The following is a 15,078-nucleotide window of genomic DNA, read 5'->3' as shown; positions in this document are numbered from 1 at the left end:
GGCTGGGTGCCGGCCTAAAGGTTCCCCGGTGGAACTGCTCTAAGTCAGCCACCTCAAGAAGCAGCCAAGAGAGCAAGGAGAATTGAGTTGGGAACCTTTTGTTGAATTATGTGTGCTGTGTGTAGAAAGTTGGTGAGAACGATTGGTATTTGTTTATGAAGATAAGATAGTGATTAATAACTCTTCATAATAATTCTCTATTTTAATAACCATCTGATTTTTCTACTATTTTATGCTTAATTTGTCATTAAGTTGTCACCCACCGATATATAAATGATGGATTAAGACTTCATTAGCAAATCAAACCCAAAGAGAAAAGTCTTCAAACCCTCTAAAAATATTCGTCAAAAAAGAAAAAGATGATGCAATCTGAGATGAACTTTCAGACCTTGTGGCCATATCTGAATGTAACAAATTCACCATTCGATACAAATGAATACACTGAGCAGATGGGGAGCTCTGAATTTTCTTCGATTTTCATGGCATCGGACGAGTTTTCAGAAACTACTTCGTTTCCATTTTCAACCATGTTTTCTGGTGAATTTGAACAACCTGCAGATTGTGATAATCTCCTGCAAGTCACATCGATGGCAGAAGAGGAATTTCCCATGGAGTTGGGAGGATTCGAGACAAATTATTTGATCGGTGAGATAGAAAATATGTATGCCTCATGTTTGGAAGGCAGTGAGGGAAGCAATACTCTTCCTCCGCAGCAATTTTCTGTTGAAGGAAATGAAGTGTGGAGTCCAAACTCGTTTGTGACATCTGAGGCATCCTCCAAGGATGGGTCATCCGTCCAACAATCACTAATCCTGCCGAGAGACAAGATGGAAATCGACAACAAAGTGAGTATTCTCCATCTGGTCAAGGCGTTCGGTGAGGCCATGGAGATGGGGCAGAGGGAGTTGGAGGTGGTGATCATGAGATGCCTTGCGGAGAAAGTAAACCCACTTGGTCAATCTCTTGAGCGCCTTGCATTCAACTTGTGCCAAGAAGTTGTTGATCATCAGCAGGGAGACCATTTGAAGCAAGAATGTAGCAAGAATTTTGAGGTTGCATTCAACTTGTTCTACCAAATATTCCCTTTTGGGAGATTTGCTCACTATGCAGCAAACACCGCAATCCTTGAAGCTGTCCCCGAGGATGTGGAGATGGTTCATGTAGTTGAATTCGATATGGGGGAAGGGGTTCAGTTGTCCCAGCTGATTGAGGCTTTGGCAAAGAGAAACAAAACACTTAAAGTGACAGCAATTAAATGGGATGCGGAAGAGAGTGATGAGGTTGCTCCTCCACAGTGGAGATTTGAGGAGACAAAAAGGCAACTCCAGCATCACGCAAGGTCTTTCGGGCTAAACTTGAAGGTGGAGGAGATCGCGATTGAGGATTTGGTGAGCAAAATCAAAAAGGCAAACAAGAGAGGTGGAATGGAAGAATTTCTAGCCTTCAACTCTATGGTGGGGCTTCCTCATATGAGGAGGAGAAGAAGCAGAGGACTTCTCATGGAATTCCTAAGGCTAGCTAAGGATTTGTTAGGCAATTCGGCAAGAGGTATCATAACTTTTGGTGACGGAGATGCTTGCGCAAAATGGGAAAATGACTCGAGTTTCAGCTCCTTCTTTGACGCGAATGTTGTGCACTACAAAGCCTTGTTAGAGTATTTGGAATCGAGCTTCCTGATCCATCTAGGAGAGGCAAGGATGGTGATGGAGTTGATGTTTGTGGCGCCATATCTGTCTTCTCAGGCTTGGTTCGAGAAGTGGAACGAATCGAGAGAAGGTGGAAATCTTCATCCCTGGTTCGGGCTGGAGGGTAGGAGAGTGAGCAGGGAAATGTTAATGGAGGCCAAAGAAATTGTGGGAGCAGACAGCTCGTATGGAGTGAGAGTTGGAGGAGAGAACGGGAATGAGATGGCTTTGGAATGGAATTCAATTCCTTTGATTAGAGTTGAAACCTGGACAAACCGAAGCTAGCTAGAAATGGACTTTTTTTTTTTTTTTTTACTCTCTTTTCAAATTTTATTACAGCAATTGTGTAGACTGCTGGAGATTTACCATAATATGCTTTTGTACAGATTCATTACATTTTATGTTGTAAAAAAAAGATCAACTAACTTGGTGGATTATTTCGTATATAAATTTCACTCTATGAAAATCACAAAATTCACTCTATGAACATAGTATCAATTATTATCAAGTAAGTTACATTTTAAGGGATGACGTGAGAAATTCAGGGTCTATATTTTGCTGACATGGCAAACAATTGTGCTAATTGATTAAAAATAAATTAAAAAAAAATATTATGCCAATATATTAAATAAAAAGAGTGGGCCCCGGTCAATTCACTGTTGAACATGTGGCCGAATTGCAGTGGGCCTTTATATTTCCCAACAGCCTAATTGAATAGGCCCTTATTTGCAAGCCCAGCAGCCCATTTAAATGGCCTTTTTTTCTTGGCCCATGTGAAAGCCACGGGGTGGCGTTTAAGGTTTTTAATTGGCAGCAGCAGCTGCCTTTTGTTGTATTAGAAAATAGAGAGCAGCAGAGGAAAAGAAAAAGGCTGCCGCATCCCCACCTTTTGGACAGAAGAAGAAAGTGCTCCTCTTTAGTTAGCAATCATCCATCAAAGTAGTTGTAATAGCTTTGAGCTATGTATAGAGAGGAAATTATTCATTATAATTCCTTCTCTATTTGTTTTTTTGGTGTGTGAGAGCTATTAGGTGTATTGGGGTTTTGGTTGTGAGATTGCAACACTTTGTAAACTCTCATTTGGTTGATAGTGGATTATTGGATTAGCTCCTACTACTCCGAGGATGTACTTCAGTTACACTGACTGTTGAGGAACCTCGTTAAAATCTTGGTGTCTTTTATATTTTGTTCTTGCATTTCATTTGATATATTTCCTGTGGGTTAGTTTGAGTTGGTTTCATTTAGTTTGGTGCTATCCTAGCACAACAATTGGTATCAGAGCACTGGTTGCTCTTGGGTAACGTCTAGTTGCTAAAGATTTCAGACGGGCAAGATGAGAATCCTTTTGGAAGCAACTCTGGATTTGCAAGAACTATGGTGCAAAATGCGAAGTTCGAAGTGGAAAAATTTGATGGCACAAATAACTTCGGGATGTGGCAATGTGAGGTCAAGGATGTGTTGGCTCAACAAGATCTACTTGCAGCTTTGGGAGCTAAGCCGGAAGCTATGTCGAAGTGGGAATGGGAGAAATTAAATATGTGGGCTTGCTCCACAATTTGGTTGTGCCTTGCGAAAACTTAGAAATATTTTGTGATGCGAGAGACATTGGCAAATGTATTGTGGCAAAAATTAGAAGACAAGTACATGACGAAGAGTGCAGAGAATCGGCTACACTTGAAGAAAAAGGTTTACCGCTTCTAATATAAAGAAGGTAAAAAAATGATTAGACACCTTGATGCTTCTAATAAGTTGATTGCCGATTTGATGAATTTAGATGAGGATATTAAGGATGAAGATAAGGCCTTAATATTGTTGAATCCTTTGCCGGACTCTTATGAGCATTTGGTTACCACTATTATGCATGGTAAAGAAACTGTGAAATTTGAAGATGTGTCGAATGCCTTGATGAATTATGAAATGAGGCATAGAGATAAAAATCATGACAGTACATCTGAGGCTTTGTTTGTTAGAGGTAGATCATCAGAGAGGAGATCTTTCTCTAGTAAGAAAAAATCACTTTCTCGACCTAGAGGAACTTCTAAAGGTAGAAAAAGTTTGGAAAGGGATGAATGTGCTTTTGTCATAATAAAGGCCAATGGAAGAAAGATTGTCTTAGGTTGAAGGCCAAAGGCAAAGTGAGTTCTGAAGATAATGTTGCTGAGCTTGAAAATGTTTTTTCTGATTTTGCTTTAACCGCTTCCACATCATTTGATTGTGCTATTAAGTGGGTATTGGATACAGGTTGTACTCATCATATGACTCCTCACAAGCATTGGTTTTCAAGCTTGAAAGAGTTTGATGGTGGTGTTGTTTTCATGGGAGATAACAATCCTTGTACAACAAAAGGGATTGGTACAGTTCGTTTGAAGTTTCATGATGGTATGGTTCAAGAGTTGATAGGTGTTTGGTATGTACCAAATTTGAAGAAAAATCTTATTTCTTTGGGCACTTTAGAATCCAAGGGCTTCAGGCTTCATTCAGATGGGCAGACATTGAAAGTTACTTATGGTGCACTTGGTGTGATGAAAGCTCCTCGATGTGGTCATTTGTATCTATTGCAAGGAAGCACCGTGACAGATGAAGCGTCTGTAGTCTCAGAAAATATGGGTACATCTGATTCAGATACTACTAGACTATGACATATGAGATTAGGCCATGCCGGTGAGAGAGCTCTACAAGGGCTTGTGAAACAAGGTCTTCTAAAAGGTGCCATAACTTGTAAGCTTGAATTCTGTGAGCATTGTGTCTTGGGGAAGCAAACTAGAGTGAAGTTTGGTACTGCAGTACATCAGATGAAGGGCATTCTTAATTATGTGCATTCGGATATTTAGGGTCCTACAAAGACTCCCTCTTTAAGCAGTAGACATTGGTCCATGACCTTTGTTGATGATTATTCAAGAAGGTCTTGGGTCTACACTATAAAGCACAAGAGTAAGGTGTTGAGCATTTTCTTGAGTTGAAAGAAAATGGTTAAGAACCAGACTGGGAGAAAGATTAAGATTTTGAGATCAGATAATGGTGATGAATACACATTTGACCCTTTCCTTAAAGTTTGCAAAAAGGAAGGGATTGTGAGGCATTTCAGTGTCCGGGGAACTCCACAACAAAATGGAGTTGCATAAAGATTGAATCGAACCTTGCTTGAGAATGTTAGATGTATGTTGTCTCAGTATGGTTTGAGCAAGTCATTTTGGGCAGAGGCTGCATGTCACATCATCAACCGGTTACCTTCAGCTGCTATTTAGGGCAAGACACTAATGGAGGTATGGACTGGAAAACCTTATTCTGTTATGACTATATCCGTATTTTTGGTTCACCTGCTTATTTTCATGTGACTGAAAATAAACTTGATCCTAGAGCCAAAAATGCTATATTTCTTGGTTTTAGTAGTGGTGTCAAAGGTTACAGATTATGGTGCCTAGAGATGATGAAACTTGTAATCAGTAGAGATGTGACATTTGATAAAGAAAGTATGTTCAAAGACTCTAAGAAAAATGTGAAAGATGTCCAACAGGTGAAGCTTGAGAAAATTGCCTCTAGTACTTTAAATCCTATGTCCACTAATGTCGAAGCCACTACAAGTGAAGAAGTAGGAGACCATGAAGATGTTGAAGAAGTTGAAGTTGAAGACTATTTTCAAGATGAAGACCAAGTTTCACCTCAAGAGTTTATTGCCAAGAACAGAGGAAAGAGAAATACTACCAAGCCAACTCGGTCTAGTGATTATGTTTCCTTTGCTCTTCCTATTATCACTGATGAGATTCCATCCAATTTTGAGGAAGCTATTGAGAGTGAAGAAAATGAGAAATGGTGCAATGCCATGGGTGATGAGATGAATTCTCTCTTGAAGAACAAGACTTGGGAGTTGGCTAAATTGCCTAAGGGTAAGAAAGCTATCGGTTGCAAATGGGTGTATGCCAAGAAAGAAGGTGTTGATAAGAAAAGCAATGTGAGATTCAAAGCAAGATTATTTGCTAAAGGGTATGCACAGAAGGAGGCATTGACTACAATGAAATCTTCTCTCTGGTTGTGAAGCACTTCTCAATTCGTATTATGTTAGCTCTTGTTGCACAATATGATCTTGAGCTTGTGCACCTCGATGTGAAGACGGCTTTCCTACATGGTGATTTGAATGAAGAGATCTATATATGTCAACCGGATGGGTATAAAGTAAAAGGGAAAGATAATTTGTTTTTCAAGTTGAAGAAATCACTTTATGGCTTGAAGCAATCTCCAAGACAATGGTATTTGAGGTTTGATAAATTTATGAGAGGCCAAAATTATTCTAGAAGTCAATATGATCATTGTGTGTACTTCAAGAAGTTGCAAGATGGGTCTTTCGTTTATTTGTTGATATATGTTGATGATATGTTGATTGCCTCAAAGAATGTCGAAGAGATTGAGAAATTGAAGAAGCAAAATAAAGAACGAGTTCGAGATGAAGGATCTTGGTGAAGCGAAGAAAATCCCTGGCTTGGAGATCATTAGAGATAGAGAGAAAGGTTTGGTATGCTTGAATCAAAGACAATACCTTGAGAAATTGATTCGGAAGTTTAGAGTTCATGATTCAACCAAACCGGTTGGTACCCCTTTGGCTCCTCATTTTAAATTGAGTTATCTACAATGTCCTAAAATTGATAAGGAGAAACTGCAAATGAAAAATATACCATATGCAAATTTGGTTGGTAGTTTGATGTACGCAATGGTATGCTCTAGATCAGATATTGCTCATGCAGTTAGTATGGTGAGTCGATATATGCATAATCTTGGTAAAGAGCATTGGCATGCAGCTAAGTGGATATTGAGGTATCTCCTTGGTACTTGAGATGTTGGTTTATGCTTTGAGAGGGATGGCTCTGGTATTGGTCACTTTGCAATTGGTTATGTTGATTCAGATTATGCAGGTGATTACTATGGCTAACGGGCCAGTTTGTTGGAGGTCCATTTTGCAGTCGTCTGTTGCCTTGTCTACTACAGAGGTTGAATATATGGTTGTTACCGAAGCTATAAAGGAGGCCATTTGGATACATGGACTGATTAGAGATTTAAGGGTTGATCAGAAATAGGTGGAGGTGCATTGTGATAGTCAGAGCGCCATTTATTTGGCTAAGTACCAGGTTCATCATGAGAGGACCAAGCACATAGATGTGCGTTATCACTTTGTTCGTGAAGTTGTTGGTGAAGGGGATATCATTCTCTAGAAGATTCTAACTAAAGACAACCCTGCAGATATGTTGACTAAGGTTCTGCTTATATAAAGAAGGCGTTGAGTAATAGGAGTTTTGGAGCATTTGGCTCGGCATGAGTTGTTTCTCTTGCTAGTATTTGGGAGTGGTTTTGTTTTGATTCTTGTTTATGTTGGTTGGCTTGTCATAGAGCTTTCAGAATTTGACCAAGGTGGAGATTGTTGAATATGTGGCCAAATTTCAGTGGGCCTTTATGTTTCCCAGCAGCCCAATTGAATGGGCCTTTATTTGCAAGCCCAGCAGCCCATTTAAATGGCCTTTTTTTCTTGGCCCATGTGAAAGCCACATGGTGGCGTTTAGGGTTTTTAATTGGCAGCAGCAGCTGCCTGTTGTTGTGGTAGAAAATAAAGAGCAGCAGAGGAAAAGAAAAAGGGTGCCGCAACCCCACCTTTTGGAGAGAAGAAGAAAGTGCTCCTCTTTGGTTAGCAATCATCCATCAAAGTAGTTGTAATAGCTTTGAGCTATGTATAGAGAGGAAATTATTCATTATATTTCCTTCTCTATTTGTTTCTTTGGTGTGTGTGAGCTATTAGGTGTATTGGGGTTTTGGGTTGTGAGATTGTCAACACTTTGTAAACTTCTATTTGGTTGATAGTGGATTATTGGGTGAGCTCCTACTGCTCCAAGGACGTACTTTAGTTACACTGACTGTTGAGAAATCTTGTTAAAATCTTGATGTCTTTTATATTATGTTATTACATTTCATTTGATATATTTCATGTGGGTTAGTTTGAGTTGGTTCCATTTGGTTTGGTGCTATCCTAGCACAACATTCACCAAATCCACCGCCTTTCCCAACCTGCCCTCGCCGACCTCCCCTTCTCCGTCATTGACCTTCCCAAATTCACCCTAACACTACTCGCAGGACGGCAGTCTCTTCATCACTATCTTCTCTACAACAGGAACCAGACATTTTTATTTTATTTTATTTTTTTGTTTCAAACGGTTACTTACGAAATTTTCGTCGTGTCAAGTTTTTAATAATACTTAAATTGGTGTGGGGCAACAAATTAAAACAACGTCATCGAGAAAGATATTTTCGTAGGTTCAAAACGGTTAGCGCATGTAAGGTCCCATATTTTTAGTTGCATTTATAGTTATTTTTTTAATTAGAATGAACCTTAGATAAGTTTTTACATAGCCGCTCACGTGTGATCATGTAGTTATGCATACTCACACTTCACCATTACCATGACTAGGTTTTGAGTTGGAAGGATTATGGTGGAGGTGTTATTGGTTTGTATATATTGGACAAGTGTCTTGTGATTCATGCTTTATTAGGAGGAGCTGTCATTTACAAATCATGCAAGCAGGAGGTGGTTGTGAATATTTAGCAGGTGGTGTTGAATTAGGAAGAGTGCACACGTTTCTTTGATTAGTGGCGTTATAGCCAAGCATGAGGTGGCTCATGCCAAGCCGAGTTCCTTTACTACAAATAGGGTAGTTACCCTTTGATTTCGAAATGGGAACTCATAGAATTTGCATGGAGCAGGCAAAAGGTTTAGTTATATATAGAGAGAGAGAGCTTCAGAACTGAAACGAGAGGGAGAAAGTTACCATGGGTATTTGATAGAGATCGGATTATAGGGTAGAAGGTTTATTTATAAGGGAAATGATTAAGAAGCAGCAAACTGAGAAATGGCTTGTGGTGTTACTCAACAGCATGCAGTGTAGACAGGGATAGATACATAATGAAATGGAAAATATGAGGACTATGTCGTGCATGCAACAAGAGTTCATGTAGACATTATATATATACTTATATATATATATATATATATATATAGAGAGAGAGAGAGAGAGAGAGAGAGAGAGAGAGAGAGAGAGAGAGAGAGAGATTAGAAAAGAAAAGAGAATGGAAGAAATAGATGGCAATCAAGGAGCTTACTCAAGTACATGGAGTTTAGTTGTTGTGGTAGTGATATGGATCTTTGTTTTAGCTTTGGAATCCAGGTAGGGGAAATAATGCAGACCTTCACAGAAATTGATTTTATTAAATTTTGTGAAGTGTTATAATATTCTTGATTTGTTTGGTTGATTAATGTTGTTGGATATTAATTGGTTAATTGTTTTAGTTAAGTGTTTACTTGCTATTGTTTATGGAATTACTGCTGGATTGCTATTCGTTGAGAATATATTGTGATACATGCGAAAGATGAAATGACATTATTTGTGTATCACTCATTTTGTGAGATGTGGTTGGAACTTCAGTGTTGAGATTGGAATTCGGAAATGAAGGTAGTTGGAAATAACCTTTTGTGTAGTTGAATCTATTCATTGTGAAACCAGTTCTGGGCGAGCCCAGTGTGCACGTTAGAATAGGATGTCGGTGGGATAAATTGTCGATGTGGTTGATTTGTGCTAGAGATTAATGAATTAGATAAGATGACTAGCAAAAAGGATTTATGAACTTGGGATATCGTATGGGGGTTAGTTTCTATAATAGAACATTTGAACCACCACTGCAGTGGTAAAATGCATGGTATGGGACATGTTGGTCCGCTTGTTTTATTATATAAATTAACGGGGGTAGCCGAAGAGGTTGCACTGTATTCATGCATTGTTATCAGTAATGATTTGATATTTGACTATATGATTCTATGACACTTAATTTAGTATTGTCAAGTTACTATGGTAAGGTTATGTCCCTACTGAGCTGTTGAAGTTCATCCCTCTATTGTTATGTAGGTTTACGAACTAGACATTCAAGAGGGTAGGCAGGATGAGATCGGATTAGATTGGAGAATAGAAAGTTTATTTATCTATTTACTGTAGGTTGTAAAGAATTCTTGATTTGTTTAAGAATCATGAGTTATTTTTATAAAAGAAATTTATTTTCCAACCTGTTTCAATTTCCTTTTAATTATTTAGTTTTAACCCATGTTTCGGATTCAGGTTTGAGTTTTTATTACCGACCTAGGTCCGGGCCTTGACATCGCACCTTTATTAGATAATTTTTTTCATCGGGCAAACTATGTTTATTTGACAAATGACTTCATTTCGTTGAGTAAGACTTTGATCATCGGCTTTTACGCGACCAACTTTTTTTTTACAAATGTCCGTCACCTAAGGTTTCAGACAACAAACTCCCAGTTGACCCCAAATAAGTGTTTCGTCATCAATGTGGTGGTTACGAAGTAATAAGAAAATAAGATCAAATAATACCGACAAGCGCATAATTTGTTAGCCGAAAACTTGATCTAAACCTAATATTTTACTGAGCATCAATTTTGTCCTTCTGCATTTTATTATTCAAATCAGCATACTTGAAGATAATTGAAGCCTTTTGGATAAGGAAGAAGAGCTTGACCTAGAACATGTACTCTAAACTTGTGTTTATCTCTTGACTAATTATATGGCTCGTTCTTTGATTGAATACCAGAGATTAGTATCTTCTAATCAGCAAACATTATTTCCCAGTATCATGATTTATTTTTGGGTTTTTATCACAAATGGAAATTGACTCTTACCATCAAGATAATTCCTGAAATTGAAAATAAATCAATGTAGTCCCTGAAAATAGGTGTCGCAAATCAATGTGGTCATTCCATCACAATTCTGTTAAAAAATCTGTTAAGTGTTGATGTGGCACATAAATGGGCCCCATAAGTCATTTTTTTTTCTCACAAATGATCCTTGAAATTGACCCATGATATCAAAATGGTCCTTGAATTTGACATGCGACATCAAAATGGTCACTAAAATTGAAAATTAATCAATGTAGTCCCTCAAGTAAGTGTCTCAAATCAATGTAGTCAATCCATCACAATTCTGTCAAAAATTCTGTTATGTGCCGATGTGACACATAAATGGGTCACACAAGTCTAATTAAATTTTAAAAAAATTACAAATAGGCTTAATAATTTAATAGCTAATAAAAAAATTGTCAACCTAAAAGCCCAGTCCTGCAATCACCTTCGATCCTAGTCCACATTTATATACCTCTGTCGCTCTATATTCTCTAGAAAGAAAAAAAAAAAATTTCTCAATACACCAATCTTTACACACTTCACCGAATTGAACCTAGATCAAGATCACCTTTGGTGACGGCTTTGCCTATTGGCAACGACTTCTGGGACATCACTGTTAACATTTAAGCGATTAACATCCTTACAACCTTAATCTTGGAAAGCTTGTTCGACCACTTCCCTGGTAGTCTGGTGATACAAAGAACGACGAGGTCTGCCTTGAGATAATGAGGTTATAACCGAGGTGCGTCAATTGTTGGTTGAAAAATATTTCCACACCCACTCTTAGGCTTTGGTTAAGTCTTGTGCTTTTGAGAATTTATGGAATGGAGCTCTCTTCGGGGTAGACCCTACTATAAGAAAAAAAATTTCCATTGTCAAAAAGGTATTTAGACAACTTTTTAAATTAATTATTAAACCCACATTAACACATAATAAGTTTTTTTACATAATTGTGACGGAAAGATCATATTTATTTGTGACACTTATTTTCAAGGACTACATTGATTGATTTTCAATTTCAAGGACCGCATTGATGGTGTGGGTCAATTTCAAGGACCATTTATGATACAAATCTGTAAATCTTGTGGGACCCATTTATGTGTCATATCAGCACTTAACGGAATTTTTACCAAAATTGTGACTAAATAATCACATTGATTTGTGACACCTATTTTCAAGGACTACATTGATTGATTTTTAATTTCACAGACCATCTTGATGATAAGGATCAATTTCAATGATCATTTGTGATAAAAACTCTTTATTTTTTTATCTAACTATTTAAGGACAAGTGTGAAGATGAATATAATAATCTAGTTTCTATTCCCATATAATGTGACAAGATAATTACAATAACTAACATGTGAATTTGATGCTTAATTATTTGGCTTATATATTTTTGTTTCGGCGGTCAACTGATAGGATTATCGAGGTCGGCTATAAACTACTTGTCTTAATTTGGTCATGAATCATGAACATGCTTCATGCAGTGCTTTGGACTGCTAGACTTAATGCCCAATTAGGAATGTATTGCAGCATCATAATCTTCTTAAAATTCATGGGGAATGTTTGGAGATATTTTCGCCGATGAAGGACACACCAGTATTATTTATTAATGATTTTTAATATTCAAATATGGCTATGCCGTTACCAAAATCCATTAGAACATTTTTCTTAATATCCAGAAAAACATTAAAGAATAACCTTTCAGAAATAATGTAAGCAAACAGTCATTATTTTTAATTGGTTTTGTGAATTCAAAAACGATCATAAAACTTATTTTTGTGTCATTTTTGTTGAACCGTAAGATTTGTAAAATTTATGTAGGACATTTTAGAGATGTTTTAGAGAATACAAGTAAGACACGTTAAATTGTGACAGGTTGATTATAAAAAAAATATGTCATATAGGTAGATGAATACAATTAACCTATGATATAGTTGATTATAAAAATTAAAAATAAAATCTATAAATTGGATTTAAAGTAGGAGGAAGAACAAGAAATAACCAAAAAATAAATAAAAAGAAATAATCAAGGAGATAATTAGGAAGAAATTTAATTTTTATATTAAATCTTATCATTAAAGAGATAATTATTGATAATAAAGTAATTGAATTTACGAAATTGAACTTATTTTAATAAACTGGACTATTCTTACTAGGCTCAAAAAATTAGATTAACATCAAGTTTTTCCTAGAAGGAACACTTTACATATCAAGAATTTGTTAAAGTTAATAGTCAAGTTAGGATAAAGAGTTCTTCTTCAAAAAAAAGAAAAAAAAATTAATGATAATTTTTTTTTTTTTTTTTTTTTTGGGAATGGCAAAAATAGATAAAAGCGCTCCAATTCTACATCTTATTAATTAAACATTTGTGGGTTTTCAACTTTTTATTAAAACGCTTTGTATGTTGATTAAGGTGCTTCCATCTTTATCCATGTCATTTTTTAATTTCCAACTCATCATTTTAAGTAAATTTGAAAGAAAAATAAGAGTTATTTATACTGAAACTGATCATGTAACATCCCACATCGTCTAGGGGAGAGGATCATGCAAGCTTTATATGTATATTCTCATCTCTATCTAGCACAAGGCCTTTTGGGAGCTCATTGGCTTTGGGTTCTATAGGAACTCCGAAGTTAAGCGAGTTCACGCGAGAACAATCCCAGGATGGGTGACCCACTGGGAAGTTCTCGTGTGAGTTCCCAGAAACAAACCGTGAGGGTATGGTCGGGGCTCAAGCGGACAATATCGTGCTACGGTGCAGTCGAGCCCCAAATGTGGTGGGGGCCCGGGTCGGGATGTGACAATTTGGTATCAGAGCCAATCCCTGGTTGGATGTGTGCCGACGAGGATGTCGGGCCCTTGAGAGGGGTGGATTGTAACATCCCACATCGCCCGGGATGTGGTGGGGGCCCGGGCAAAGATGTGACAATTTGGTATCAGAGCCAATCCCTGGTCGGATGTGTGCCGACAAGGACGTCGGGCCCCTGAGGGGGGGGGTGAATTGTAACATCCCACATCGCCCAGGGGAGAGGATCTTGTAAGCCTTTTATGTATATTCTCATCTCTACCTAGCACGAGGCCTTTCGGGAGCTCACTGGCTTCGAGTTCCGTAGAAACTCCGAAGAGAAGCGAGTTTGCATGAGAGCAATCCCAGGAGAGGTGACCCACTGGGAAGTTCTCGTGTGAGTTCCCAGAAACAAAACCGTGAGGGCGTGGTCAGGGCCCAAAGTGGACAATATCGTGCTACGGTGGAGTCAGGATATGGTGGGGGCCTGGACCGGGATGTGACAAATCAAATCTAAAATCCCTAAATTTTTGAAAAGCAAATAAGTTTGAAAATTTTGATTGAGTCATTATCCCAATAATTAATTGTTAAGAATTTAATATAATTAATTTTCGGTACAAAGTTTTAATATGAAAAATTCTCTCTTTGTTAAGGATCATAACGTACCGCTAGATTGTACGTATCAAATTAAGTTAACACATTGTACCAATACCATGGTACATACTAAAACAAGAAAAACATAACGTACTAAAATTAGTAATATGTAATGTACCAAAATATTAATACGTACCAACACTATGATTATATAATGTACCAATTATGTACCAAGTTATTGGTACGTTATGTTTAATACATATGTGCATTCATATATCATGTCCATAATTGGTACGTTATGTTTGTTAGTTGTATTTTTAGACTTTTAATGATATTTTTTTGAAAATTTTGATTGAGTCATTATCCCAATAATTAATTGTTAAGAATTTGATATCATTAATTTTCAGTACAAAGTTTTAAAATGAAAAATCCTGTATTTGTTAAGGGTCATAACGTACCACTAGATTGTACGTACCAAAGTTAAGTTAACACATTGTACCAATACCATGGTACATACTAAAACAAGAAAAACATAACGTACCAAAATTAGTAATATGTAATGTACCAAAATATTAATACGTACCAAAACTAAGATTATATAATGTACCAATTATGTACCAAGTTAGTGGTTTGTTATGTTTAATACATATGTGCATTCATATATCATGTCCATAATTGGTACATTATGTTTAATAGGATATTAGTTGTATTTTTAGACTTTTAATGATATTTTTTGAAATTTTGATTGAGTCATTATCCCAATAATTAATTGTTAAGAATTTGATATAATTAATTTTCAGTACAAAGTTTTAATATGAAAAATTCTCTCTTTGTTAAGCGTCATAACGTACCACTAGATTGTACATACCAAAGTTAAGTTAACACATTGTACCAATACCATGGTACATACTAAAACAAGAAAAACATAACGTACCAAAATTAGTAGTATGTAATGTACCAAAATATTAATACGTACCAAAACTAAGATTATATAATGTACCAATTATGTACCAAGTTATTGGTATGTTATGTTTAATACATATGTGCATTCATATATCATGTCCATAATTGGTACGTTATGTTTAATAGGATATTAGTTGTATTTTTAGACTTTTAATGATATTTTTTGAAAATTTTGATTGAGTCATTATCCCAATAATTCGTTGTTAAGAATTTGATATAATTAATTTTCAGTACAAAGTTTTAATATGAAAAATTCTCTCTTTGTTAAGGATCATAACGTACTGCTATATTGTACGTACTAAAGTTAAGTTAACACATTGTACCAATAC

General features: G+C 36.6%; 1 protein-coding gene across 1 annotated transcript; it reads left to right on the top strand.

Annotated features, from left to right (window-relative positions):
- The first annotated feature begins 359 nt into the window (after positions 1 to 359).
- LOC137744249 (protein NODULATION SIGNALING PATHWAY 2-like) lies at positions 360 to 2,065 on the top strand. Its single transcript, XM_068484111.2, has one exon. The coding sequence runs from the start codon at positions 360 to 362 to the stop codon at positions 1,968 to 1,970; it is 1,611 nt and encodes a 536-aa protein (XP_068340212.2). The 3' UTR covers positions 1,971 to 2,065.
- Positions 2,066 to 15,078: the final 13,013 nt, after the last annotated feature.

Source organism: Pyrus communis, chromosome 12 (genome assembly GCF_041283825.1).
Source record: "Pyrus communis isolate YQ-2024b chromosome 12, ASM4128382v1, whole genome shotgun sequence".
NCBI lineage: Eukaryota > Viridiplantae > Streptophyta > Magnoliopsida > Rosales > Rosaceae > Pyrus > Pyrus communis.
Note: the sequence above shows the minus strand (reverse complement) of the source record. Positions and strands in the feature narration are given on the sequence as shown.

Excerpts from the sequence above, each read along its gene's own strand:
- LOC137744249 (XM_068484111.2), top strand. The coding sequence starts at position 360 with ATGATGCAATCTGAGATGAACTTTCAGACCTTGTGGCCATATCTGAAT.